The sequence below is a fragment of the Triturus cristatus genome, chromosome 6, assembly GCF_964204655.1.
Source record: "Triturus cristatus chromosome 6, aTriCri1.1, whole genome shotgun sequence".
NCBI lineage: Eukaryota > Metazoa > Chordata > Amphibia > Caudata > Salamandridae > Triturus > Triturus cristatus.
Window position 1 is genome coordinate 1636117487 of NC_140589.1, and position 27799 is coordinate 1636145285.

At 41.9% G+C, this 27799-nt stretch overlaps 1 protein-coding gene across 2 annotated transcripts in view; it reads right to left on the reverse strand.

Annotated features, from left to right (window-relative positions):
* The window catches only part of PLEKHH2 (pleckstrin homology, MyTH4 and FERM domain containing H2), a 626603-nt gene that overhangs the window by 225494 nt on the left and 373310 nt on the right, over positions 1–27799 (reverse strand). For both annotated transcript variants that reach the window (XM_085612785.1, XM_085612786.1), the window contains exons 13-14: positions 7117–7203; positions 760–918 (exon numbers count right to left, since the gene is read on the reverse strand). In XM_085612785.1, the coding sequence (XP_085468911.1) occupies positions 760–918; positions 7117–7203 (246 nt within the window). The remainder of the gene's footprint in view (positions 1–759; positions 919–7116; positions 7204–27799) is intronic.

The following is a 27799-nucleotide window of genomic DNA, read 5'->3' on the forward strand; positions in this document are numbered from 1 at the left end:
AAATAGGGTTATTTTCCTTAGCGTAAATATACGCGTGAATGTGAAAATTGTGATAACGTTCTCTTTCATTGGAGTCTATGATGCAAAACAAGCTTAAAACAAATGAAATTCGAACAAAAAAGAAATCATCCTTATTACACCAGATAATTTCGAGTAGCTATCACACATGCAGCTCTGCATACCTATCAAGTAACAGACAGTTGGACTAACTTAAATATTGCTCTGTGTAGGTACTACTTGCGAACTGCAGTGCATAAGTAACTCAGCTATAAAAAGGGGATTTCCCCAGGAACATGTTTTCTGTAAAAGGGGGAACCAGGGCAAGAACCTGGGAGCATGCTGGACTCGGCAAACAGCCTTTACCACGAAAGCTTTTCTACGTGTTACGTTTACAACGGTACACTTACCTCGTAAACGTCTTCACAACACGTATTGCTTCCACGACCGTCTTTATCACGCAAGCAACGTCATCACGGAACGTCTTCTACCTCATCCGAAAAAATGCGTCAGTCCATTTTTAGTGTCCGTGAAGACGTGAAAAAAAGGCAAAAAAAAGAAATAAGGGGGCTTGGGGGGGGTCTCCCCCCCCAAAAAAAGCGTGGTAAAGGAAAAATCGATGTAAAGGCTATGCGTAGAAAAATCATTCTGTTGTAACGCATGCGTGCAAAAGGCATGCGTTGCAACGGAATGCGTAGTAACGACATATATTCGCTGGACTCTAGCTATGCAAGTTACCAAAGAATGGTTGTCGTCTCTCACCTTGGTCAGGAACCCCTTGGCCGTGGGTTTGATTTCAGGCTGTGTGAAGAGCGCGCTGGCGGCTTGCACCCGGAGAACATTCTGGAGAACTCTGATCCACTCCTCCAGGATGTTAGGGGAATCGGCGCTCAGATAATATGTCCGCTTCTCTGTAATTAACTGAAACATGAAAAAGTAATAGTGAATTAATTATTTTCATTTCTTACTTTTTTTTCGCCGCTATCCCGTTATCATGATTCCATAGGGATATTGATAGCAGTGCTTGTTTTCAGTCATCACTGATGAAGACCTATTGTGTACAATGCCAAGCTTACTACTTATCATTCATTGTCTTTCTTTCTGGTCAATCCCATTCAATTACTTTCCTTTCTCTTCTTGTGTTTGTCCCTCCACAATTTGCAATTATATTGATTGGATGACTTGCATCCTTCCCTGGGAGCTACTTTTCATTACTTTTTGTTTCGGCACTCCATGGAAGTGCATGTGTTTTCCTGCTCTCTCCTGTGAGTTTTTCTGTTACCTCCCCAGGCCCACTCAAACCCTTCCCTCCCCTACTCCTTCATTGCACCCTTGCCCCTCCCTATATTTCTGTTCCCATATTTTCTTGTTTGGAGATCAAGGTACCTGCATTTTGCCACCTAAGTGCTCTTTACACTATTTATTTGTACACACTTTTTTTTCCAATTTACCTATCCAAGATGGGCAAAAAAATAGCAGTCACAGCCTACATGAGCATGTGTGATGGCATGTGCATGCATGTACATCATTCCGCTGGAGCTGGCCAAACTGAAACTTTAAATTAACACAAAATTGTAGCTGTATCCCCATGACTCATATGTGTGCATGCTTGGAGACGCACTGGTGCATACATATCTTCATGCTGTGGAAGCCAATATTGCTTTTTATTTTTGTTTTGCTTCTGTTGTTTAACATCAGCAACAACCATTTTTTTCATTTTTGCCAGTGCTGTTCAGCATTAGCAAAAGCACTGGCAAAGCCAAAAGGGAGTCTAACTGCTGTCAAAGGCGAGACCAAGGGCCTTTGCCAGTGTTGGTAACACAAAAGGAGTGTGTATAGCAAGAAAGTATGCACGTCTTTTAATTCGATGTCAGTTTGTACTTCATAACCACATAATTTGAGTTGTAGGACGGAATATCAAGTATGGAATATCGTGCTATCTTGATGCTGTAGGCAAAACTTTGTGGATGAAAAGATCGACAAGTAAGTGCACAGAGGGATGTCTCAATTTACTATTCTTAACTCCACATCTATGTACTTTGTAGCTATATAGATTCAAGTTAGTTACCTGGAGTTAGGCACCAAAAATCTATAATACTTACCTGTTGATGTTTTGGCAATATTAGGAAGGCATGATATTTTCCATACTCAAACTTCCGAACCCACTCCCATCAATTATCTTTTGTGTTTAAAGAATGTATTTAATAACATGTGATGTAACCTGTGCTGTTGCTAAGCATCCTCTCCATAATTCCCAGTCCCCTGCTGCTCAGCCAGTGTGAGTGTGATGTTTTGGAATGTTGATGAGGGTCTGGTTGGTATGACTGTCATTTGGAGAGAGTGGGCTGAGCAGCAAGGATGCTGCTCCTGGTGGGGCTATTGATATAACCTGTAATTAAGATATTACTTCTACAATAAAGCTACATCTTATAATCTACATGACTCGGCTACATGACATCTTTGATTTACAACAGTGGCGATGGGATCCAAACGGGAAACATCCTTTATCCTGAAGTTTTTACTCCGCATGTCTTTACACCACATTGTTTACTCCGCAAAAACGTTTACACCGCAGGGCTTTACACCGCAAACTGTTACAACACATTCCTCAAAGTAACGCCCCCTGGAGTTAGAAAAGTAATTGCGTTGTAATGGGGAATGCGTTGTAATAGAATGCGTTATAAGTCATGCGTTGTAAAAGATTTTGCAGAGTAAAAACTGTGGGGTAAAAGCATGCGGGGTAACTGCATGCAGGTTAACGTCATACAACCGATCCAAACTCATGCATGCAAACCACAATGGATTAGGTTCCCACAGTGAATACGACATTTGTAGTCATACCATAAACAACTTCTATACTTATCCTCATTCACTTATTTACAGCTATTATTCAGCTCGACGGAGGCAGCTGAATGGAACATTCCAACAGTTTGAGGAACAAAACGGTGATGGGCACAAGAGTTGAGTTCCTTACACAGTAAGTTTTAGCATTGGGGAAACGTGTCCTTTACAACTAGGAGCATTCCAGTGATAGGCACACCTTTGTGTCTGCGTGCCTGTGCCAGTCCTTGTGATTTAAGACTACAGGTGATAGGTTTACCCTTTAAAAATAGAAGGCATACATAAGTGGCAGTCATACCCTATCCAGTGTTGAAGGATTTCAAACTTCTAATTGGACATTCCACTTTGCACCTGAAGTACTGTGAGATGTCTCCAAGCATTGAGGTCTTGAGAATGATTCCGGGTGAGAGGTCGCCCACCAGAGGACATTAGGTGTTATTGGTGGATATTGTTCTATGCCATACTGAGTTTGTTTTTAATGCCTTGCTGAGTATTTGTCTGAGTGTATTTTGATTATTATTCTGAATTTTACTGACTGCATATTTTTATTAACGCCATGTAGAATTTGCAGCCTGACTATATTTTCAATGCCATTCTGAATTTCTTCTATGTCATGCTTAATTTGCTGCCTGAGTGTATTTTTCAGTGCCATTTTTCAATGCCAATGCTGTGCTGGAAGTTTAAAGATGGTGTTGTGCTTAAGGTCTGCGATTGCCTTGCCTTGTAGCCTGCATATGTTAATTCCTTGTAGCCTTGCATATGCTATGCAGTAAATGTGGGTGTTGTTTGTAGTTTGCCACATTGACAGTAGGGGTTAATGTGTTCATGTACCGCTGGTCCTGTTAGGTGTGCGGCATGTGTGGTGCAGAAATAGGATGAGTGTGTGGGTTGCAACCTAGTGTTGTAAAGTGTCTTTCCTAAAGGGTTAAGGAGAAATGTGGGGGTTGTATGTTGCACCCTAGTGTTACAAGTGTTCTTCCTAAGAGGTTAAGGATAAGTGTAGGGGCAGTGTCTTGTGGCCCTAAGATTACTAGGGTCCTTCCTCAGGGGTTAACGTGTTAAAAGTGTCCTTCCTAAGGGGTTAAGGAGAGTTTTAGGGGTTGTGTACCTTAGTGTTATTGTCCTTTCTAAGAGGTTGAGGAGGAGTGTAGGGGTCATGTGTTCTACCCTAATGTTCTAGTGTGTTGCAGTATAGGGTGAGTGTGTGGGTTGCACCCTAGTGATGCGTAAGTCTATCCTAAGGGGCTATGAATTAACTGAGTTTTTGTAGTGGGCGTTATTAGTTCCCTAAGTCCTGCAGAGGATTTATCTGTGTTGCAGGTTTATAAGTCGGATATCTATAGGACTGATTGATCGCTTGCTTACTTCTTTTGTCCTTTTATAATTGATTATTTATGAGTACCGATTCATTGTTTATTTTCTTCTTACATCTGTTGGTCTTTTCAATTATTTCTCTAAGGGGAGGAGATGTGTTGTAACCTGTGTTGCTGCTATACTCCATAGCTCCCAGTTCCCTGCTGCTCAGCCAGTGTGAGTGTAATGGAATGCGATGTTGATGAGTGCCTGGTTGGTATGAATGTCAGTTGGAGAAAGTGGGCTGAGCAGCAAGTATGCTGCTCCTGGTGGGGCTATTGATGTAACCTGTAACTAAGATATTGTAAATCTTCACCCACAGGTTTACTATCTTTCATGGGTGCAGATTACTGACTTTCAAGCATTGACAACACTCTCCAGAAGAATCCGTGGAAAGTTGGGCCTGCTACAAGTGTCTATACATACTCTGGGAAAACGTTTGTGAACTCCTGTCTTTCATGTGAGAGGATGATCATCAGTGTATTTTCACAAGCAAAGAAAGTTCAAATGCAGCTAATACAAATACTTTTTATTTTTCCCAAAGCAAAAACTACTTCACCTACACCTTCTCCATTTTCGTGTGGTGTTCCTTTCTCTTTCTCACCCTGGACATTGATTTACTCCAGAATTTGACAGATGTAAAACACCATACATTTTCGGGGTGTGAAATGGTTGGAAAAATGTTTCTGTGAATTAGTACAAATCTGTAAGTTGGTGGGAGTTCATAAACTTCCAGGGCAAGTCCATCCTGGAATACATCATCCCCACAAGAGGAAAGTTACTTATATGGAAGCCTCTTTGTGAATACCTTCTTTTGAGTGTACAAAATCAATTTTTGTGAATTAGCAAAGTGATTTTGCACCAGTAAAAAGATTATTTCCACATGTACTTTTAACTTACCCTGCACACATAGTTGTGTGAATCTGGTCAGTTATCTTTGGTAGAACACATTATTTAACCATTTGTAATCAGCATATCAATTTTTACTTATCATCTCTACTGGAGGGGCAATTCTTGGACATTTTCACATGTCGATCCTTCCAGGCCATCAGAATACTTCATATACTCTATGTTTAGTGAGTGTCCTACCAAGATGATGGTCATGAGCACCATTGACAATTTTGTGTTGAAAAATTTCTGAGGGTACGAATTTCTCTTCATGCATAAAAACGCCATCTTTAACTGGAAGTTTTGTCACAATTTTCATAAAATGTTGACTAGGATACTGCATACTTTTCTCTCTCTGCTAGCCATTCATGACAAAACGTATGACTTGGACAACCACAAATATTGGGGGTAACTCTTCCCTCCACTGATTCCCGCTAATAGGACAGATAATCAGCAAATCAATGGCAGCTTTCAAAATCTTCATCATTCACAACTTCCAGCTGCTCAGAATTTTTTTCAAATTGAAAATCTGTGACTAATCTCCTCAGGGTTGAAATTTAATCGTCAACGTTTTCACTACACTTGTGTTCCCTTTTAAAACATTTGTGCCTAAGTACAACCAAACCTGATTGAATATCAAACCTGAGCTTAAGTCTCTTTATAAACTCCATGAATTCATTGATTTCCTCACCCTCATTCAAAACAAGAGGTGGTAAATGCTTGGATACAGCTCGTCCCTCAAATCCTAAAGAGTGAAAAAGAAATGTTTACATTTCTGGTCGAAAACGTGATGCCCCGGTCACCCCTAAGAGCATTTGAAATGCATCAAACCAGTTTCTCCATTGAATGGGAGGAGTTCTTGAAGTTTCCTAAAAAGGTGGAGGGGGTTAGCTTACTGCATAGTTGAATTTAACAATACTGATAAACCTTTGCAAAATAGAGTTTGAGTGTTATGAACCCAAAAGTGTAAATGCATTTATAACTGAGACAACAGCCCACAAGTAGTTGCATTTAAAGCATATTTAAACACTATGGGAAAACACTCACCTTAATGTGAAGCTTTTTATGATAGCAGATGTGTGTACCAACAAAACACCACTTGAATGGTTTGTGCATCACCTTGATATCCTTCAAGTGATAAAAGAGGGTGTGCACCTCACCACAATATACTGAATAAAATCCAGTGCCTTTTATCTGTGAGCTCCTCAGTTCCTTCGGTGTTTCTACTGTTATACACCCGAAATGGTGGCACACATGCATGTGCATGTGTAAGGAATGAGCTTATGGGTATATCCTTACAGTGCGTTTAAGCTGACAAATAGATAACCAGTGATGTCAGAACCACACCTCCAAATAGTACGAGAAGGCCTTGCGTACTAAAGATATCACCCGGAACAACCTCCTCATTGTAGTACTTTAAACAAACCAGGCTCCACTCCCAACCAGAAGTAAAGGCGGGTTAAATTCCAGTGAGACTGCAGATTTCAAGACGGTTAGCGATAAAACAAAACAAATGTCTGGATTCTTCACGGAGGCTGCCTCTGTTGTACTAGAACATCATGTTTGGCAGTAATTTATAGTAATAAATCCAGGAGCTAGGAGTCTTGCAAGAAGGAACTTGGACCTCTTTGCAGCCTTCACAGGAAAGAGCCAGGCAGGTAACTGATTCCTTTCTATTCAAATCTCCCTACATCAGCTTTAAAGAACTGAATATGATGTCATAATCTATCATGACATCACACAGATTACTAGACAGGCGTTTAGATCTATTTCAGTTTAGGCAGCACATCAGACAATGTACCTGCTGTGGGCCCTTAGTGCTACTTGTACAAACTTTATACTTCTGTAGGATTTTCTGAAATCTTGTGTTGTTTCACACACTGTGTGCAGAACTGAATGATTCATTTAAAATTATAAGTACATTTCTGAAAACTAATTTAAAATCAACATTAAGGATCTTTTTAATCTTAATCTTTTAGGTATTTATGTGCACCACTACACAGTTTGAGTATCAGGTGTGGAGTTTTGCAACTGTACCTGGACTGTTTGTTTCCCTTCACTCCTAACAATGTGGCTGGAGGTGCTGAGTTCCATTTGTCCTTCTGGTTTTCTGATTACATCACTCTGCCAAGGAAAAACAAACATCCAGTTTAATATGTGGTGAGAATTACTTTAATTGCTATAACAAACACATTTATTAAAAAATACCGAAACAGCCTTAAGGCGGAATGCGGCCCTATACACAACACTATAATAAATAAATGCTTAAGTTCTCTTCTTACAGATTGTCAAACACTCTTAGCACTTGATTGTTGTATGTAAAGGAGCATACCTGTGAGTTGGAACTGCCAGAAGAGAAATGAAAGAAGAGATATTAACCCTAATTACAAATTAAATAAAAGTTTATTTTAGTCTCAACATAAAAAAAACAGGCGAATTCCTGCAGACCCATGAGAGACAGCAGTAAAAAATAGCTACTTACCCTTGCAAACTAGAAATTTCAGCTTTTCATAGTGTCTTTTTTTTTAGGTTTTATATAGCGCAAACTCGACCCAAAGATATTGGAACAATTTGCATTACATGACCACCACCTACATTACACTAGGTCCCAATCATGTTTTTTAGTCACAGGGAGATTAAGTGCTTTGCACAGAATCACAGTATGTTGAGCTGACACTGAGACTCAAATCCAGCTCCCCAGTTCCAAGCTTCTAGAATATCTGTGAGGAGGTTCAAAAGGAAGCTAAGCTTAGTAGCATTCTTTTCATTGGACCTACACTCAGAATGTCCCATACAAGGGAGAATTCCCTTAATCACCTTCTAGTAACAATGCTCAGGCTTAAGACCTTAGTTGTATACCATGAAGGAGGGGAGGAATGGAGTAAAACCTGGAGGATGAAGGGGAAATCAGAGTGACAGGTTTAGCAGTAAGTGATCTAGACATTATCTTCTCATTCTCTTTCCTTGTCCCCATCCTTAATAGTGAGTATATTCCCAACCCAAAATAACAGCTTTGGAATACATTATTAGGACAATCAAGTAAAAACTTTGAGTAGAATGCAACACCCAAGTGCAATTTAATAAAAAAACAAAATAAACAACATCTACATTAATTTGCAACAGTTGACAAAACAAAAGAACCACAACTTATGAAAACCTTACTCCCAATTCTTTTCCAATTCTAACTTAAGGCGATCAACAAAAGTAGATGGAGAAGCCCGAGTAGCTGCAAAACAGATGTCTAAAAGGGGAACGTATTTTGCCTCAGCCCAAGAAGCTGCCATGGCTCTTGTGGAGTGCTCTTGCACAAGACCAGGTACAGGGGTACCTGAAATGTTAAAGCTCAGATATATTGTAGCCTTATCTCAACCACTTACAGTTCTAGAAGAAGATCTGAGTCAAAAGATTGCCAGAGGGCCTAATAGGAGCTGTTCAATCCAAATGATACAATATTACCTACAAAAATCTAGGGAATGGCTATTTCCTCAGAAGTTACAGGATTTGGGTGGAAAACAGGAAGGACAAGCTCGGCAATTTGATGAAATTTAAAAGCAACCTCAGGAACAAAACGTGGGCCCACTTTAGAACCATTCAGTCAGAAATAATGTTGAGCTAAGAATCCTAAATAGCCAGGGATCCTACCACAAGAAAGACAGTTTTGAAAGATAGATGCTTCAGAGAAACCTTTCTAAAAGATTCTAAAGGAGCAGACTACAGAATTGATAAAACTAAAGGTTGCTCCTAAGAGGGCATTCCTTCTCTAGTGATGAGATGAGATAAGGAGAAGCTCCTGAGTTTAATGATGGCTGAAGGAAATCCACAAGGCCTCTTAAAAAGACATAGGGGCATATTATCAAGCACGGCGTTAAAATTATCGCCGCTTTAGCGGCAGAAAACTGCCGCTAAAGCGACAATAATGGGCTTGATAATATGCCGCAGAGAATTCCCATAGAAGCCCATGTTCACACCAGAACATGGGCTTCTATGGGAATTCACAAGGGCATATTATCAAGCCCATTATCGCAGCTTTAGCGGCACTTTTCTGCCGCTAAAGTGACGATATTTTTAACGCCGTTTCTTGATAATATGCCCCATAATTGCTGCCCATTGGACTTTTAAGGGGATGAAGATAAACCCAAGGAAAACTCATCCTGAAGAAACTGGAGAACCAAATTTGGATGAATCTCCCAAGGGATACCCTTCTTCCTTGTACAAAAGTTTTGCAAAGTAGCCCAATGATGATTATATGTCTTCTTGGTAAACAATTTGCAAGAGGCTTGAACTGATTGTGCAACTTCAGAGGGCAGTTCTCCAGGCCTAGGCATTCAACACCCACACTAACATGTGTATTCTCTTTAGAGAAAGTATTCACAGAGAAGGAAATCTCATTGGCGATGGTGAGGAAGAAAGGGTCAACTCTATTTGATGCTAACCATTTTAAGATTGGAAATGAGGGTTCAAAGGCCACCAAGGAAGTACCAGCACTAGACTCTGTGACCTGCAGAAAGAATTGGTAAATGACAGAGAAAGGTGGGAAAGCAAATAGAAGTCCCCTTGGCCAACAACAGGTCAAGGCATTCACCCCCAAACTTTGCTCAAGAGAAATCAAGGGCAGAATCTGGGGAGCAGAGTTGTTTCCAGGTCTGCAAACTGATCCACCATAGAGGTCCAAATGTGTTGCATATTTTCTGAAAATTGAGGTGAGCACAGATTCTGAAAGTCACAAACGATATCACTCGGACAATCCACTCTAGATGTGTCCATCCCTTTTATGTAGACTATCAAGAGGAATAGAAAATGAGACTATGCCCATAGGAGACTTTCATCTCTATCAGAATTCTGATTTAAGTACACCCCACGACTTGCTTTTGTCATGATATAATCCGTATTCAATAATACTGCCTTCCCCTCAATCTCCATCTGGAAGACGTAAAAGCCTCTAAGAATTCATGATTTTTCCTTCCAATTGGATGTTTAATCCAACTCTTGTTGATTCCAGATACCCGGAATTGATAGATTCTCAATGCTGCTCCCCAACCAAGGCCTGAGGCATCCAAGATCAGAACAACAGGAGTCAGGATAGATAGGAGAAGTTCCCTTCTCCAAGTGAGCACAAACCAACTACCATTATAGTTCCTGAACAATGTCACTCAAGACAGGAACCTTACTGTAGTAACATTGAAAAGCAGGTTCCCAACAAGCAGAATGTGGCAAGTAACTGTCCAACATGTTACTGCATCTCGCTAAAAAAAGTTTCTTTGACAATAGTGTTATGGAAGCTGATAATAAAGCAAAGGCTATTTTCAAAATAGTTGACTCCTTCATGCGCCCAATGGTCACCTCGAGAGCCTGTCCCCCTACAATGGAGTGGTGCAATGAGCTCAATTTATTTTTCCATGAGAAGATCATGTCACTAAAAAAAAGTTTTCGGACTGCTGCTCTGGGGGCACTGAATCTGGGGTGGAAGTCAATTCCCTCTGCACTTACGTATGCCACCCTAGACGCCTTTACCCCGATCCCACTGACTCAGTCCTTAGCAGCATTGAAGCGTCTTAAATCGGGCTCCCCTCTAGACCCTTGCCCTGTTTCAGTTTTAAATATTGTGGCACCTACGATTAACCCAGTAATAAACCATATTTTTAACTCTTCTTTGGAATCTGGGATGGTTCAGTGTCTGTGGAAAAAAGAGAAAGTTCTGCCACTGCTGAAAAAACCTACAGCAGACCCTAAGCTAGTCACTAACTATAGACCCATTTCGCTGCTCCCAGCCTTCTCCAAAATTCTTGAGAAGGAGGTAAACTGCCAATTGTCCATTTACCTGGAGGCCAACAATATCCTTCATGCCACACAATCTGGTTTCCGCCCTCAATTTAGCACTGAGAACGCACTGTTGGAGGTGACGGTGTTCCTTCATAGCGTTTTGGATAGGGGGGGAAAGGCAATGATGATACTGCTCAACCTTACAGCAGCATTCAATACGGTTCCTCACCACAAGCTGCTGGAACAACTACATGTAATAGGAATTAGACATCAGGCCCATAATTGGTTGGCATCTTTTTCGGACGGACAGTCCATAGACGTATGGGTGCCTCTGTTTACAGCTCAGGCCAGGCCTCTGGGGTTGGGAGTGCCACAGGGATCGTCTCTCAGCCCCACGCTGTTTAACGTGTATTTGATCCTTCTTGCAACATTGGCAGAGTCTCTTGGCGCTAAAGTCGTCTCATACACAGATGATACTCAGTTGCTGTTTTCATGTGATAAAGACAAGGATTTAGATGAGAAAGCAATAGCCAAGTGCCTTGCTGGCATTTTCCAATGGATGGAATTGCACCACCTCAGATGTAACCCCGAGAAAACAGAAATTTTGACCTTTGGAGATGTCCCACACAACTCTGTGGTGGACTGTTGGCCCAGCAATTGCCCTCACCCAGGTTCTCCTAGAAAACTGTGTGAAGAATTTAGGAATTTTAATATTGATAGCTCTTTATCCTTCCTCCCTCAGATCCTAGCCTTGGTGGGGACATGCTTCAACGTGCTTCGTATGCTGTAAAAATGTGTCCCTCTTCTCTCCGAGGCAGCAGGCAGAAAGGTGGTACAGGCTCTAATTACATCTAGACTGGACTACAGTAATGCACCATACCTTGGCCTTCCAGACTACCTTTTTAACAAAATCCAGGTGGTGCAGAATGCTGCAGCTAGACTTCTGCTTTCTCTCCCCTCGAGATCCCACATGACTCCGCACTTAAGGGTCCTCCATTGGCTTTCCGTGAAACAGAGGGTGATGTTTAAAGCCATGGTCCTAATGCATAAAGCTCTGAACGGGACGGGTCCTGCCTATCTTAAGGAGGGAATCACCCGTTATGTCCCTGCCCGCACTCTTAGCTCTTCCTCAACTCATATGGCAAAGGTCCCTCGATGTAACCGTCTTCGGATGGGTGGGAGATCCTTTGTTTACTTGAGTCCCCGCTCATGGAACAGTCTTCCTCTGTCCCTGAGGCTGATAGACAATCTTGAACTTTTTAAGATGAAACTTAACACCCATCTTTTTAATGACTAGTCCCGTCCCAGCAATCTGTCCTCCCTCTGCCAGCGCCGGGACACTCTTTCGAGTAGCCGCGCGCTCTACAAATTCAAATAATAATAAATAATAATAATAAATGTCCCTAGATAATTTGGGCTGAAGGAACCACAAATAGTGTTGAAGCCTATACCAACAAACAAAAAGAAAAGAGGAAGAAATCATAAGGATATAAACCTCAAAGAATTTAATCATCTCTCACAAAATCTCCCTGGATTTGCATCCCTTTTCTGGCTGATGCAGACTTCCAAGACAGAATGGGTACAATAGTGGATCATATTCATTCTGTAAGATACGGAGGTGAAGGGACCAACGCCACTGCTGTCTGGAACTGTAGATTTTGGAAAGAAATGCCTTATTTAGAAATCAACAAACAGCACTTCCTAGGGGCCTCCTGTCAAGTATTACTGCCATAAAGAAGCTCTTTGCTGGGTCTGACAACAAAAGTGCTAGTTACTTATTTTTCGTATTATGTAACACAGCTGGCATCTCAATCCAACATGGATGTCACTCTACAGAGATGCACAAAGCTATAGGGCCACCTGAGTGCATTACGTCTTCTGGGACAAACATTATGCATCAATTCCAATGGCCAATGGAAAAAACTGGAAAAACGTTCTCCTTCCTCCGCCAATCTGATAACAAGTAGCAAAGGAGGGACAAAAAACAATGAGCAAGATATGTAAGAAGGAACTAGTTAATCACCATAAAAGTCAAAATCAAAAGTGCTACAAAGGGTCTTTTGATGAAGGCAGAAAAAAACCTAGGCAGTGATTAATAAAGGTTCTCCTTTTTAAGAGGCATGCTGGGCGTAGACCTTCGAAAACAAATATGCAACTAAGAGGTTCTGTCTGGGAGGTGGAGCCTGCTCACAAGTAAGAGTGGGGCCGATGAAATGGTAAATACATTTTATTACCATTCATATGGTGGATACCATCTGAGGCTGATGTGCCTTTAAATTCACACGAGTCTATCAAGGGCAAATAAGTGTCAATGGTACCCACAAGTCACTTTGTACCAGCTGTATAATTTCAAAGCAACCCTAGTCTCATCTTAAAGCATTCTTTTTTTAATTCTAGTACCACATACATTAATTATTAGTTATATTAGAAGTACTGATGGGTCCCTTGTCTACTAGGGCACCATATAAGCCCATGGCAAGTTTGCCCATAAAGTCATATTAAAGTAAGGATATTTCTTGCTATGGCAACTCAGAGAAAGGAAAGAGGCAATGAAGAAAATTGCCTAAAATTGTTAAACCACAGCATATGTGAGGAGAAATTGAGAGAGAAATAAGGAGTGGACCAGATTTTTAGATGTTTTAGGAAATATGCAGCACATTTGGACCGCTATGGTGGATCTATTCCTAGCCCAAGAGGAAAAGCAGTTGTCTTTAGACCCGTATATGTGGTCTAGGGTGTTACTATGGATGGATTTACATTATAGTATTTTGTTTTGTGCAGTACACTCCCTGAAATTATGTATTTCAAGGTGCTCTCAAGTGATGGTGAAGGAAAAGAAGGCACTGTATAAAAAAGAAATTGCCTAGGATCACACAATGCTGTCAAGTAGAAGCAGGGACTGATGCAAGGTTTCCTGGTTTCACGTTGATCAATTCAGCCACTAAATGGTTATCACTTTCTATCCCCTATTTTAGATCAAGGCTTAATGCTTTGTGTTCAATTCTTTGAGGTGCTAAATCAGTGCACTGTTTTAAATAGATCTGTTCAATGCACGTTTCACTAGGAATAGTGTTAATAATGTTTAGGGAGGGTGATGGTTTAATGCAGGAGTAAAAATAACAAGCATTTGCAATGCAATAGGTCTCGCATTTACGAGTGTTTGAGCTATTGGCATTGTAAATGACAATGCCTTTTAATTATGTGTTGCTTTCAAAACAGATAAATAAAAGGCATTGTCATTTACAATGCCATTAGCTTAAATTCTCGCAAATGCGAGACCTATTGCATTGCAAATGCCAGCACCCGTGCTACAAAAACATTAGGAGGGAGCGTGTCCTGTCTGCAACAGCAGGCAGGACAAAGCTTTTTGAGAAAATAGTGCTTGGAGCTGTAATTAAAGCCTACCGAGTAACAACACACGTAACAGGGGCTGTCGCCATGAGAGGTTACAAAATGAGACAAGGCGGTACAAAGGTGGGACTACTAAGCCTATTGACCAATGAACAGCCACAGTTTACAGTGGACAATGACACAAGCCACTGAGAAATATGGGAGGAGTGGGGGGAGCTTCAAGTCTACACATGCAGCATGCCACGCAGAACAGTTTATGCGCTGCCCAACCTAGACAGCAGCACGTGCACGGTGGTGCACAAGCTTACAAAAGAACGTGTCAAAACCTTTTTTTGTGAAAAAGAAATCTTTAGCGATGCAGCAAAGTATTGGACATACATCAGGTGTATTACACTCCCACACGCCTGCAAAGGTTTGGACTGCGTGACTGATTGCTGCGTGTGCTGCGGGCAGGCGAAGGCAGATTTTTTACATCTAACTTGGGGATGTGGAAAGGTGTATGAGTTCTGGGAAGAGGTGGTAAAACTGATGATTATGGTGGCTGTGGAGATTCAATGCAGTCCGCCTGTTTGTCTGCTGTGCTGTGTGCCGAATATTAGGGGAGTGAAAGGGAAATTTGTCCGATTAGCTCTGTTGAAGGCAGCGCGCAGGGTGGCGATTACGTGGGGGAGAAGGTTCAGGCCGAAAGTGGAACATTGGTTAAAGGACTATGCCTACTGTAGGGAAAAGTTGGAGACATATGCGGAGGAATTACCGACACTCTCGCGACCAAGAGACATTTGGGAACCATTACGATTGTTTCTCTTGAGTAGGGCAACTGATGCTGAGTAGAGGTGCAGGGAGGGCGTGGCCGGTACATTGACTAGAAAATGATGCGCTAATCCAACATGAGGATGTACTCGAGGAATAGAAAATATGTACGGATGTGGGTTTTCTTTTTATTGTGCCCTTGGTGTATTTTGTTTCTTTTCATATTTGCAGAGAAAAGGAAGGGAGATGTTTTGTATTGTTGGATTGTTTTTTTGTTAATTTTTCTTTTTGGAAAATTATAAATAAAATAAAAAGTATTGGAGATATGCTGTGCCGCATAGTTAAAAAAAACATTTGCAAAGCCAATTGGTCTTGAAGGCAAGAACTATTGGCCTTGCCAACACTTATTTTCTCTAAAGGTCTCTCCCAAGTGTGTAGGTAAGATTGCCACCTGACCGTCCTTTTTACTGAAATTACCAGTATTTCATACTCAGGATGGTAAAAACAATAAAAGAAATCACCAAAACGTTCCCCTTATCAGTACATATTTAAAGGAGCAAATCCAGTTAGAAATCACTTTAAATGTTTCCAGAGCTATCTAAATGAACCCTGCCCAATAATTTAACTTACAGAAAAGACATATTAAAAATACAGAGGGTTGTACATAAATTTATATTTAGGTATAATGTCCCTAAAACACAAACAGACGGTCGCTATTATCCTCCAGAAAAGGTGGCAACCCTACGTAGAGAAGATTAAACTAAGTCAGTCTTGTAGAGTATGTTCCAGGAGTTAAAAAGTCAATGAACTGGACAAAAAAAACTGCCCAATAAGATACGTTTCCAATATAGCGCAGTTTCCAGCAATATTAGCTGCAGCATCTGCTAAGCCCAATTCAATGTACAATCGCTCACTCTGTTCTGATTACTTGAACTAACCCTAAAAGTTATCCCTATGTTACACGTGCTAGAGCGGGCAAGTGGCTTTACAATGTAAACATATAGGAGAAAAGGCTGACTGGTTTGTTATAGCTATTAAATGTATCTGCACTTCACTTTGACTGCTGAGGGTTTCGGGTGTTGAACATCACAAGTCTTCTGAGTGCTGTGTTGTTCTTGGCAGACCTGTTTTGAGGGGCATTCTACAGGTCTACTGTGATTGAAAGCACCATCTTAGTGAGGGTAAGCAAACCCTGGGACAGGCAGTCATAGACAAGAAAATGAGTTGTTGGTACAAGCTCTGGTCTGGAAAACACAAACCAGATTCGGCTACAAACGCTCAATGGGCACTGCAGTAAAAAAAAAATCCCATGACACAGGGGGTTAGAAAGCAACCCATGTTGCTATTCTGAATTGATTATAGGTAGCAACAAACCAGAGACGGATAATCTCTACATTCAGTACATGGTGTCGAGGTGGCTTATTCTTTTTACAATACATCATGAAAGGCATGCAGGTTTCTGGGACATGACGAAAAAAGTATAGCTGTAGGATGGCCATGGAAAAATAAACGTGCAGCGTTTCATGTTTTTAATAACCGGGTGTATATTGCAAGAACACAGTGTTTCCTTCACGAGCCGTAATAAATTAGGCTAAACAGAAAAGGGAGTGTGTTCCACGGAGCATTGTCTAAGAAAAAGATGAAAACTTGACTACATGTTTTAAGGAGCTAAAAACTGCTTATGGGGCCCTTCACTGACCGATTATGGCGTCATTTTGTTGTCCTTGAAAGCCCAACATCCTCAGTGTAACCAGAAGATGCAGAAACAGCTGTCTCAACTTCTTTGTTTCAACAAGAAGCTTCAATGTAACCCCCTTTTCACCCAACAGGGCTCTTAAATAACATTTGTGAAGGCTTAAAGCAACAAAGAACCATCGGGTTCCGGTGCAAGCACGCAGTGCGCCCGTTACTGGCCATGCAGAAGATGTCAGCTACTGCTCCAAAATATTGCGGACTATGGTGCCGGAGAAGGAAAGAGACAGCCCGCCAGAGCCCACTCTCACCTTGCGAGATTTACCCGATACCATAAACGCACTCAGAGCCCCGACGTGAAGTGAATGTTTCTAAAACATCTCTGTATGCTTGCAGTAACTAAAAACAAGCGTTGGCCGCGCGCGAGCGGCTGGAGACGCAATATGTGGTGGGGGAGGGGGAGAAGCGGAAGTTGTGTGTGCGCGTGCGTCATCGCGATCGCTCTGAAAGCGAAAGTGATCGCGATCGCGATGACGCACGAGTTTTCAAAGTGCTGCTGGCAGCCGGCTGCGCGCGTGGACGATCGCGTGAACGCAAGCGTTAGGCCAGCCAGCAGCACTTTGAAATTCCCACATACAAAATGTCTCTTCGAGCCAGCGCATGCGCTGGGCTCAGCGAGACCTAAAAACCAGAGCACCCACCCTTCAAACCCTTGGTCAGTAATTTGAGAATGTTTGTTCCACAATGCTAAAAGACTTTATTCATTTTCATCCATTATTGAATTAAATAATTTATTTATTGAGCCATGCAACCATGTATCCAATTTCCATTCATCCATTAAAAGGACAAGGTTCTTTAATGAAAATTGTGTTGTAAAACACTCTATATTTGTACTTTTTTTACAAAGTTGTCTTTGGGGTGAAACCCCTCTTGCAATGGTCAGGCTCGCTCGCTACGCATCCTCACCACTTGCAGTATGAGGGCTTGTCTGACAAATTTTCCAAGGCTGCTTTTAGCTCCCAGTCTAGCCCTGCATATACATTATTCACATAAAGTCCATTAAATAGATGCAATTGGTTCATTCTGGAACTAGTTTGGTCAACCCTGATCTAAACCGTGATGGTAAAATTGCTCTTTCCAGATGTTCTTCCAAGAAATTACAACATTTTGTAAAAAAATGTTTTTGTACGGATAAAAGAAATTAAAGCTTGTTGATGTGCTGTTAATCTAATTGTGAATTTGTATGAGACAAATGTGAAGCCAGGCCATCCTGAGCTTAACCACTGAAAATATGCATATGTTACAGTAGCTAAGCATTGGGACCCGGTGATTGTACAATTATACAAGAAGCAGTCCACATCATCCAATCCATGTGCTCCTAACCTTTCCTTTATACTTTTTGTCACCCCCTCTTCACCCCTTCCTGTATCTCTGACTGTTCTAGCACTCAACTGCCACCTACGTATTTCCATGTGTCCCCACTGATCAACCTTCTCCTTCTCAAACCTTCCATGGCCCCTGGCTGTTCTGTGTTCTTTCTGCTAAGTGTGTCTCTCTTTAAAGCTCCTTGTCTGGGATCCTGAATGTTTATCCCCATTCCACCTATCCATGCAACTCTGTCCCTTCTGCTGCTCTTAACCCTCGTGTCTGCTCGTGGCACCTTTGCCTACCTTATAATCCCACCCATGCCTGTTCTGTCCATTGTCCTCTTCCTTAATGAACTCCATGTACTTTCATCCATGAGCCTCTTACCTTTCTCTCCCCTCTCCACCCACCCTCCACTAGCCTATGCCCCAACATGATAGCCATTTTACAAATTCGTCTGGTTTAGTGTGCTCTCACTCCCTCTAAGTCCACACAGTAGTGGGTTTAACAATTTAAATGATGGTACACCCTCGCCAGCCACCCCAAAGACCTTTCCTTTCCCCACTTATGACCCTCTCCCTGGTGCACAGACTGATTGGGCTGACAAGGGGAGTCAATGGTGTTTCATCAGCATGGGACTTATGTGATCATATTTCTTCAGTCCCTGGATGAGACGTGCTGCAGTGTGTAGGATGGCCCTAATGGGTGTCAGAGTGGAGTGTGAGAGGCCATAGAGTAGAGCATTACCACCAGAAAGATGTAAGTCTACGGGGGGTTAAACAGCAGCTCTGAGGTCAATTTCTGGAGGAAACAATTTAACTTTCTTTAGACAAAAGAGTTGCTACCGGACCGTCTTTGTGTTTGGGTAATGTCTTCCTTGAGGGAGAGGTTGGTGTCCAGAGTGAATACAAGTAATCTGGCATTTAGTGAGAGTTGGGGATCAAAGGCATCAAGGTTCATACCTTTGCAGCATGTTTTTTAGGAGGCTTTCAAGTAGAGTTCAATATCATCAGCATATTGGTGAGTCTTAATGCTGCTATGTAGGAAAAGGGCCTCAAGCAACTGCATGTAAAAGTTGAAGATGACAGAAGACAATATGGAACCCTGAATGACTCTGTATGTGTTAGGGATCTTTTGTGCCCTAGAGGTGCCCATGTGAACAAACTGGTGTTGGTTGGAAAGGAAGGAGGAGAACAAGTGAAGGACATTGCTGGTGAATCTCATTCGTGACTCAAGGTTGCTTATGAAGATGGGATGATAGGCTAAGTCAAAAAGAAATGAAAGGTCCAGCAATATCTAACTTTCATGCCCTTGATTTGGTCCGCTTTCTCCCTACTCCATCAATGTTCTCTAGTCCTTGCTCTTAATATTCTCCCACTTTAAATGTCCCCTTCTGTTCCCCTGCTCATCCCCTATGTCATCTTGCCTTGCCTATTCTTGAGACCCTGCCAAGTCTGCACCCATTCTGACCTTGCTCATCTCTGTTTTCCACTTGGCCAGTCCTTGATCACACTTGACTTCTCCCCATTCTCAGTCTTGGTCAACAAGCAGGTAATCCCCCTCTACATTTTCCCCGCTCATCTGGCCATCTGCTGTCCCTGGTCTATTAACATGCTGCTACTGTCCCTCTTTCCCTTCACCTTCCACCTGGTCCTGTTTGTGATCTTGCTTGTGTTTTCCACTAGCCCTCCAAGTGTGCCGCGTCATGAAACAGCTTATCACCCCCTACAAAGCAGCCTCCAGAAGTCTCTGCCCATGCACTCTTCTCAATCTGATCTGCTTACCACCAATGAATCCCATTGAATGTGCCCACAGCTGCGTCCTGATTTAGACACTTGATCATTATCTCCTCCAAGTCTCCCTGTCCGTGACCCGGCTTGCTCTCCTATTTGAATTCCACATGCAACTGCCTTGCGTTGATCTCATTGTTTTCTCACCCTCCATGCTCTAAAGCGTGGAGCGACCTCCCGCTATGTGAATTCTGCAAAAAAACGAAGACCTGGCTTTTCAAGTAGTCCCACAGTGCCCTAAGTCTGGCTAGACTCACAATAGCTCAGCACCAGAATACCCTTCCAGGTGATATTGCCCTCTACAAATATGCATAACATACCATAGCATAGCATTACATAACATAACATAACACACCTCTGGATGCTCCTGTTCTCCCTGATGGTAGTCCACTTCCACAAACTCCTCAATGTGCTGCTTCCCTTCATGAGCCCCGCATGTTCAGCCACTTGCCCTCTCCTTTCAATCCCTATATGTAAACATTACCTTGATCCCATGTGTCTTCTGCTGCACCCAACCATTACATGGCCCCTGTCCATACTACATTCCAAATGTTTGTGTCCAAGATCTTGCTGCCCCAGCTTCCTCCCTCTATTTTTTCCTGACCACAATCCCACTTCACTCCCCAAGTGCCCTGCTCTATGCTCCAAATTTCCTTTTCCCACAAGTGTCCTGTCTGTGCTGTCACCTACTCCCAATCAGCCCTCCAGAAACATTTGTCCTTGATCCTTGTTGTAGGAAATGGAGTTGAGAGGGTTGAAACCCTACTCAAGCAGCAACCACAATTTTTGTCAGGGTGAAAAACAAGAAAATCCTAAATTAACCTGTTCTCAACCCTCTAGTAGCTTGGCACAAAAGCAGTGAAGCTTAAACATAACACAAGAAAGATCCTACACCAATTGGGGAAAATAAAATAAATAATTTGAGACCAAAATTACAAAAATCCAATCTGTAGAACCGGTAATAAGCAATTTAAAAGATTCAAGGAAAGTATAGTACCTAAACGCACAAAGCACCACTGTGAAAAAAACACACAATTTCAGGCAGACTACAATGGAGTGCGGGCCGGATACTGGAACCAGGTTAGTCCCACTGAAGGAATGACCTTCTAAAGTGTTCAGTTTGTAGTTGAGGGTTTACAAGGATCAGGGAGAGCATCGCAGATGGTTGTCACTGTGGTGCCAGGAGCAGGCCTGGAGTCGCAGACGGTCATCACTGTAGCGCAAATAACCTGTTGAACGACCTAGACATTCAGTTTTGTAAGTTTGCATTGGCAATCACCACCGGACGGTGAAGCTGTAGCGTGAAGTCGAGATCTCACCTCACCAGTTGTTGCTGGTGGTCGCTGTAGCACAAAGAGTTGTGTTCACTGGAGCTTCGCGTTGGTGGGCGACCCATGCAGCAAGATCCTGGCAAGAACAGCCAAGTTTGCGTTCCTGAAGAGTCCAAAACTTCAGGAGTTCTCCTTTTCTTGGTGAGGGATTTCAACTGAAGCCACACCAAAGGTCCAGGACCTGAGGGGCACCTCTTTGGGATCAGGCCACCGGGGTTCAGGCAGGTCCAGTTGCAGGTCCTGGCAACTGGTCAGCTGGGCAGATCTGCTTCATTGTGCCATCTCACGTCTCCGATCAATTCTACTGAAGCACTTTTGGCATGCCTCGCAACACATGAAGTGTCTAACACAGCAGTGGCGTGTGGTAGATCGGCTACCACTAACATCTGGAGCTGTTTATGTCCCTGCAGCTCAGAACAGGTGGTCAGTCAGCTGACCCATAGAGTTACTTCAGCATGGGGTGAAGGGTGCAGGTCTAGTTTTCATCCTCAGCATGCAGGGCAATAAACAGCAAGGCAAGGGACTCTCAATGCAGCAGAGCAGCAGTACCTCTTGCAGCAGAGCAGCACATCAGTCTTTTTTCTGTACTTTCCACAGGTCCAGATGTGTACTCAAGAGGTGGGTTTCAGGGTCCAATATGTATACCTGATGCCAGTTTTTAAGTAGAAGAAGGTCCTAGAGGTTTCCACTCCTAGAGGTCCTTGACATTTCTTTCCTCCTTGCCCTGGCCCCAGCTTGCCAACGACCACAAAAGAAAAGTGTGAACCCCCTTGTGAGTGTGCTGAGGCAGAGTCTTTGTGATGTGCAAGTCAGACATGGCCCATCCTATTCCTCCTTTGTCTCACTGTCAGGTAGTAATAAATAAAGACCCACTGCCAGGTACATCTAGACATGTGACCCAGATGCTGGCACCAAATGGTTGTGACAAGAAAACGCCAACTTTCTAAAAGTGGCCTTTTCAGAATTGACTTAAATTCTGACTTTAGCATTAGAGAGGGCTGTACATTATAATTCTTTAGACACTAAACTCAATATACCTGACTGCTCCCAGTTAAAAGTAGTAAACAATTAATTTAAGAGATTTTTAATACTAGGGCATGTAAAACTTAAAAGTATGTGTCCAACTTTTTTAATATACTGCACACTGCCCTATGGGCTGCTTAGGGTCTGCCCTAGGAGTGACTTATATGTATTAAACAGTAAGAGTTAGGTCTGGCAAAAGGTTTATTTTTCCAGGTCGAAATGTCAGTTGAAAACTGCACACACAAGCTGGAATGGCAGGCCCGAGACATGTTTAAAGGGCTACTGAAGTGGATGGCACAAGTAGTGCTTAAGTCCCACTAGTCACATTTAATTCACAGACCCTGGGTAGTACCATTTTACTAGGGACTCACAAGTAGATTAAATGTACCAATTGCATGTAAGCCATTTTCGCCATGTTTAAATGAGACAGTACAAGCACTTTAGCACTGGTTAGCAGTGTTTAAGTGTGCAGGGTCCTAAAGGCCAGTGAAAATGGGGTCAGACCACAGCAGAGTAAAAGCAAAAGGTTTGGGATGACCCTGAAGAAAGGGCCAAGTCCAACACTTGGCTTTTGTCGCTACGACCCCCACACAGTCTTGCCAATGCTCCTGAACATCCTCTTTCCTCAATTTCCTTATGCCTCTATTTATTCCTGCCTTTAATACGTGTTGCGCTTCCCCGGCCCAGGGATCTTGAAGGCCTATTTATCTGCTCACTGTCCTCTTTTCATACATTGCTATTAGCAATTCCTGAGCTGGCTTTCAACTGGATATTAGGGTTATGCAAATGTGATCCTGCTTGTCCCCTGTTTTTGAGTTGTGAAATTGAACTACATGTATTTCAGGTGACCTGTTTTTAATACCAGTCCACACTGTGTTTCATCACTCAGCAACCTTTGCTGAATGGCATTTAAGATGGCAACTCACCCGTTTCAGCCAGTTCAAGCAAGTTCGCTATGGCCTCCCTAACGAAGAGCCTTATCCAAGCCCTAGCATCCCTCTGGGCGTAGATAATAAACAGCTCCCTGAACAATGGGTCAATGCTCATGTTTTTTCAAATTTACTTTCCACCGCAAAACTTGATTTGTGCTGGAAAGATGCCTGAAAGTAACGCAAAGTGGTGCAAAGCATTACTTTGTGGTACTCTACGTCAAGGGGGCATCCCATGAGTGGTACAAAGGCATTCCAATTCAACCACCCATGGTTTTGATGCAAAACCCTACCTACTAACAATAGTAGATAGGGTTTTGCACCAAAGAATAATGCCACTTTGAAGCAGGTGTTAAAAAGATAAATACTTCTATTTCTCCTAGGTTTTCCCAAGTTAGAATGTATGCTGCATTGTGCAGCACATTTATGAAGTGGACTTTTTTTTTAAAGATAGTCAAAGCATAGATTTTTGTACAACCCTTTGCTAGACTCACACAGACACCTTTGCACTATGGTGCAATGTGTGTGCATGGGGCACAGCTCCCTGATTGTGCGTCGGTGCTAGGGAGAGAGTAGGATAGTGCAATATCTCTGTCGAAATTAGGCTTTCATGCTCTCTCCTTGTCACGCAACGCAGTGAAGCACCTTTGGGTGCTGGGCTGCATTCCATGACATCTTTGTAAAGCTGGGCCGGCATTTCTCTGATGTTTGGAGTTTTCCACCTTCTTGTGTAAGGAAAATTTCTGTATTTATTTGTTTAATTATAGAGGTTTTATGCACTCACAGCACAGATGGCATACAACTCTGCTGATATACAAGTGGAATCACTTATTATGTATGTACAATAAATGTGACAAGAACCATCCTAGTGCCCATGCTCAGAATATTGCAAGTTAAAGAGGAGGTTTAATATCCACAAAGGTTAAGTGCCTTTATATTTTGAAGGAACTCATGGGTAGCAGGCAATATCCTCATTAGAAAGATGTGGGGGTATTTTATTCCTTATAAAATATGATTTGTCTAATATGCTTCTGAAGGAAGGTGGTGTATTATTTGGTGAGGCTGGTTAGGCTCCACAATGCAAAACTCTCATACTACTCAAAAGATGGTCCTTGGATTCACAATAATAAATCCTTACTATAAATCCGTAGTTCAGTCGTGGTAGTGCGGCAAAGGGCAGTCAGGCTCTACTAGAGGAACAGGTGTTAAGCATTTCAGAGTGCCAACATGGACGATTAGTCATTAACACAACTCAAAGGAAATCCAACACCAATTTATTAAAATAGCGCTGAATTGTATACGAATTTAGATACCAAAATGAACAAGATTGGTTACATATAACCAGAGTAATGGATTTTATGGTTCAAATCTTTTTATTAGCAAATTTAAAGATAAAACAAACAGTGTCAGCAGCAGATTCACTTCCCCCAAGAGAGAACATTCTCAGGTATAGCCATGCATAAAGTGCTGATTACGTGCTGGCAGAACCCTACACACCTCCCCAACAGTATCCCCACCCCTCCCGCTCAGCAACACATAGGAACATTTGAATTGCACAGCCTTGGTTGTGTTCAATGATCTAAAGTTGCTGGTGGCGAGGTCACCTCTGATAAGCGTAACAAGTGAAGATTTCTTGGGCATATTAATTTCCGATATTCCTGTGAGAGCAATGACACGTATGGGCTCCACAAGCCCCCAAATTAAGTTACCCTCGCTCCCAGCCAGGGACATAGTTATCTTCCCCATACCTAGAATGTGCCAGAGAATGTGTAGCCATGTTGTATGTGTGGGAATTTTAGAAGTACCCAAAGACTAAGGATATTTTGGGTGGGTGCCCCTAGTGCCATGCCTATCTGGCGACCGCAATTTGATCTCAAGGGTATATGAGTCGGTTTGGGAGGCCCAGCAGTATATAGGCAGGGAAGCGTGGGAGTTAGGTATCCAGATGTCTATCTATGTCATCTATGACCTGTGTCCAATATTGTTAAAGCAGTGGGCATTCCCACAGTATGTGCGTCAGGGACCTCTTTCCCCCGCAGCCTCGCCAGCAGTATGCGCTTAACTTGGGATTGATCCTATAGAGCCTTACCGGGGTGTAGTACCAATGTGTAGCAAATTTAGTGAGGGTTTTGGTAAGGGCATTGCTGCTGGCTGTGTGGTGAGCCCTATATGAGATATCCTCCCATTCCTTATCGCTCAGGGTCCGTCCAAGTTGCCCCTCCCACCTCGCCCATCCCGCATTATATGTGTGCCTGTTAGTTTGAAGTAAGAGAGCATATAGTTCAGATATGAGGCTTTTATCCGATGTTTGGCAAGAAGCCAGTTCTCGTCTTGCGTAAGGTGACGTTGTGCACTAGGTCTATTTTGGGGGTGTGTGATCCAATGTCTGAATTGGAGGTAATGGAGTCTTTCCGATTCCAAGAGTTCCTATTCTTTGCGCATCTGGGGGAAAGAGAGTATGCCCTCAGTGTCGAAGAAGTGGCCCATGGAGCGACACGCCATTTGTCACCATTCCGCGAATCCCGCTGCCCCCATCCCTGGGGAGAAGTTTGGATTGTCCAATAAAGGGGTCACTGGGGACGGAAATATGGTTAGTCCATGCCTAGTGGTGGTCTGGTCCCAAGCTGTAATAGTCGCCCATGTAACTGGCGAGGAGTTTTGGATTTTAGAACAAATCATAAAATAATGCACTTCAATGATGAAACTTTACCATTGTGGTCAATAAGAAAAAGGTAAAAAGATTTTTTTCCTTTTGGAACTGACACTTCATCAAATAATTCAAACACTCCGTCCAGTCAAGATCCCAATATCGGGTTTAAACCACTCACTCCCACTGATGGAACACTTACACACAAAAAACCAAATATATCAGAGCAAGCTGTTTATTTGCATCAAAGAATATTTTCATAGAGATATGATCAATATAAAATATACATTTCACTTTTGTTAAAAAACGAAGATCATTAAAAACATTTTAACATATAGTCATACAGGAGAAAAAGAGGATAAAAGACAATATACTTTGTCATATCATAGTTAATTCGGACCCCTCATGGGCAACATTGAGTAAGGATACACTTCCCTATTTCAAATAGTTTGTGTGCCCCTTTCCGAATTTAACACATGTACAATGTGTTGACGCGTTTCGGAGGCTTTCGCTGTTCGCAGCCTCCTTCTTCAGGACAATAAATATTTATTTCTCCTTATCCAGAATTAATCACCTAATACAGAAATAAAACATTTTTTTACTTTTAACATAAATCATATTCTCAATATACAGCATTACTCTGATTACTCTTTCATCTCTCCAAACACACACTGGGCATCCTTAGTATTGGGAAAGCAGTGATTTTGTCCTAGATGCACATATGTAACTCCAAGACTTTACAAATATGTATGACAAAAAAAAGGGGGGGGGGGGTTTGCTTTTTAACCTTGCACAGTGTTTATTTAAAAAAAGCGTTTTTTATATTGTAAGTGTTTCCATCCATTCATACTACACATTCTATGCATTCTCACATCTTATTCATTTCATAGCTCCCCACACTGTCAGAAAATATAATAATTTTTTTTAGATTAATTAATTAGATATAAAATATCGAATATCATCATTTGCAATATTATATTTTCTGACAGCGTGGGGAGCTATGAAACATTGAGACAATCTCATTCAAGATTTTAACCCTAAATACAAGTCACCCTAGTGCGGTTGCACAGGTGAGTTATTCAGTAATTAATGACTGAATGGTATAAAGGTGATATTTCACAACAATGAATAAGATGTGAGAATGCATAGAATGTGTAGTATGAATGGATGGAAACACTTACAATATAAAAAACGCTTTTTTTAAATAAACACTGTGCAAGGTTAAAAAGCAAACCCCCCCCCCCCTTTTTTTTGTCATACATATTTGTAAAGTCTTGGAGTTACATATGTGCATCTAGGACAAAATCACTGCTTTCCCAATACTAAGGATGCCCAGTGTGTTTGGAGAGATGAAAAAGTAATCAGAGTAATGCTGTATATTGAGAGTATGATTTATGTTAAAAGTAAAAAAATGTTTTATTTCTGTATTAGGTGATTAATTCTGGATAAGGAGAAATAAATATTTATTGTCCTGAAGAAGGAGGCTGCGAACAGCGAAAGCCTCCGAAACGCGTCGACGCATTGTACATGTGTTAAATTCGGAAAGGGGCACACAAACTATTTGAAATAGGGAAGTGTATCCTTACTCAATGTTGCCCATGAGGGGTCCGAATTAACTATGATATGACAAAGTATATTGTCTTTTATCCTCTTTTTCTCCTGTATGACTATATGTTAAAATGTTTTTAATGATCTTCGTTTTTTAACAAAAGTGAAATGTATATTTTATATTGATCATATCTCTATGAAAATATTCTTTGATGCAAATAAACAGCTTGCTCTGATATATTTGTTTTTTGTGTGTAAGTGTTCCATCAGTGGGAGTGAATGGTTTAAACCCGATATTGGGATCTTGACTGGACGGAGTGTTTGAATTATTTGATGAAGTGTCAGTTCCAAAAGGAAAAAAATCTTTTTACCTTGCAGTTACTGGGTGCTCTATTTCCTTTTGGTTGATATTGAGCCCCACTCTCTTTCTTGTTTAACAATAAGAAAAAGGTACTAATGACAATAGGTCACTTGAAGGTTGAGTTACGTGGCACCCACAGAGGGACATGGTAATGCGGGTCACAGTACTAAGCC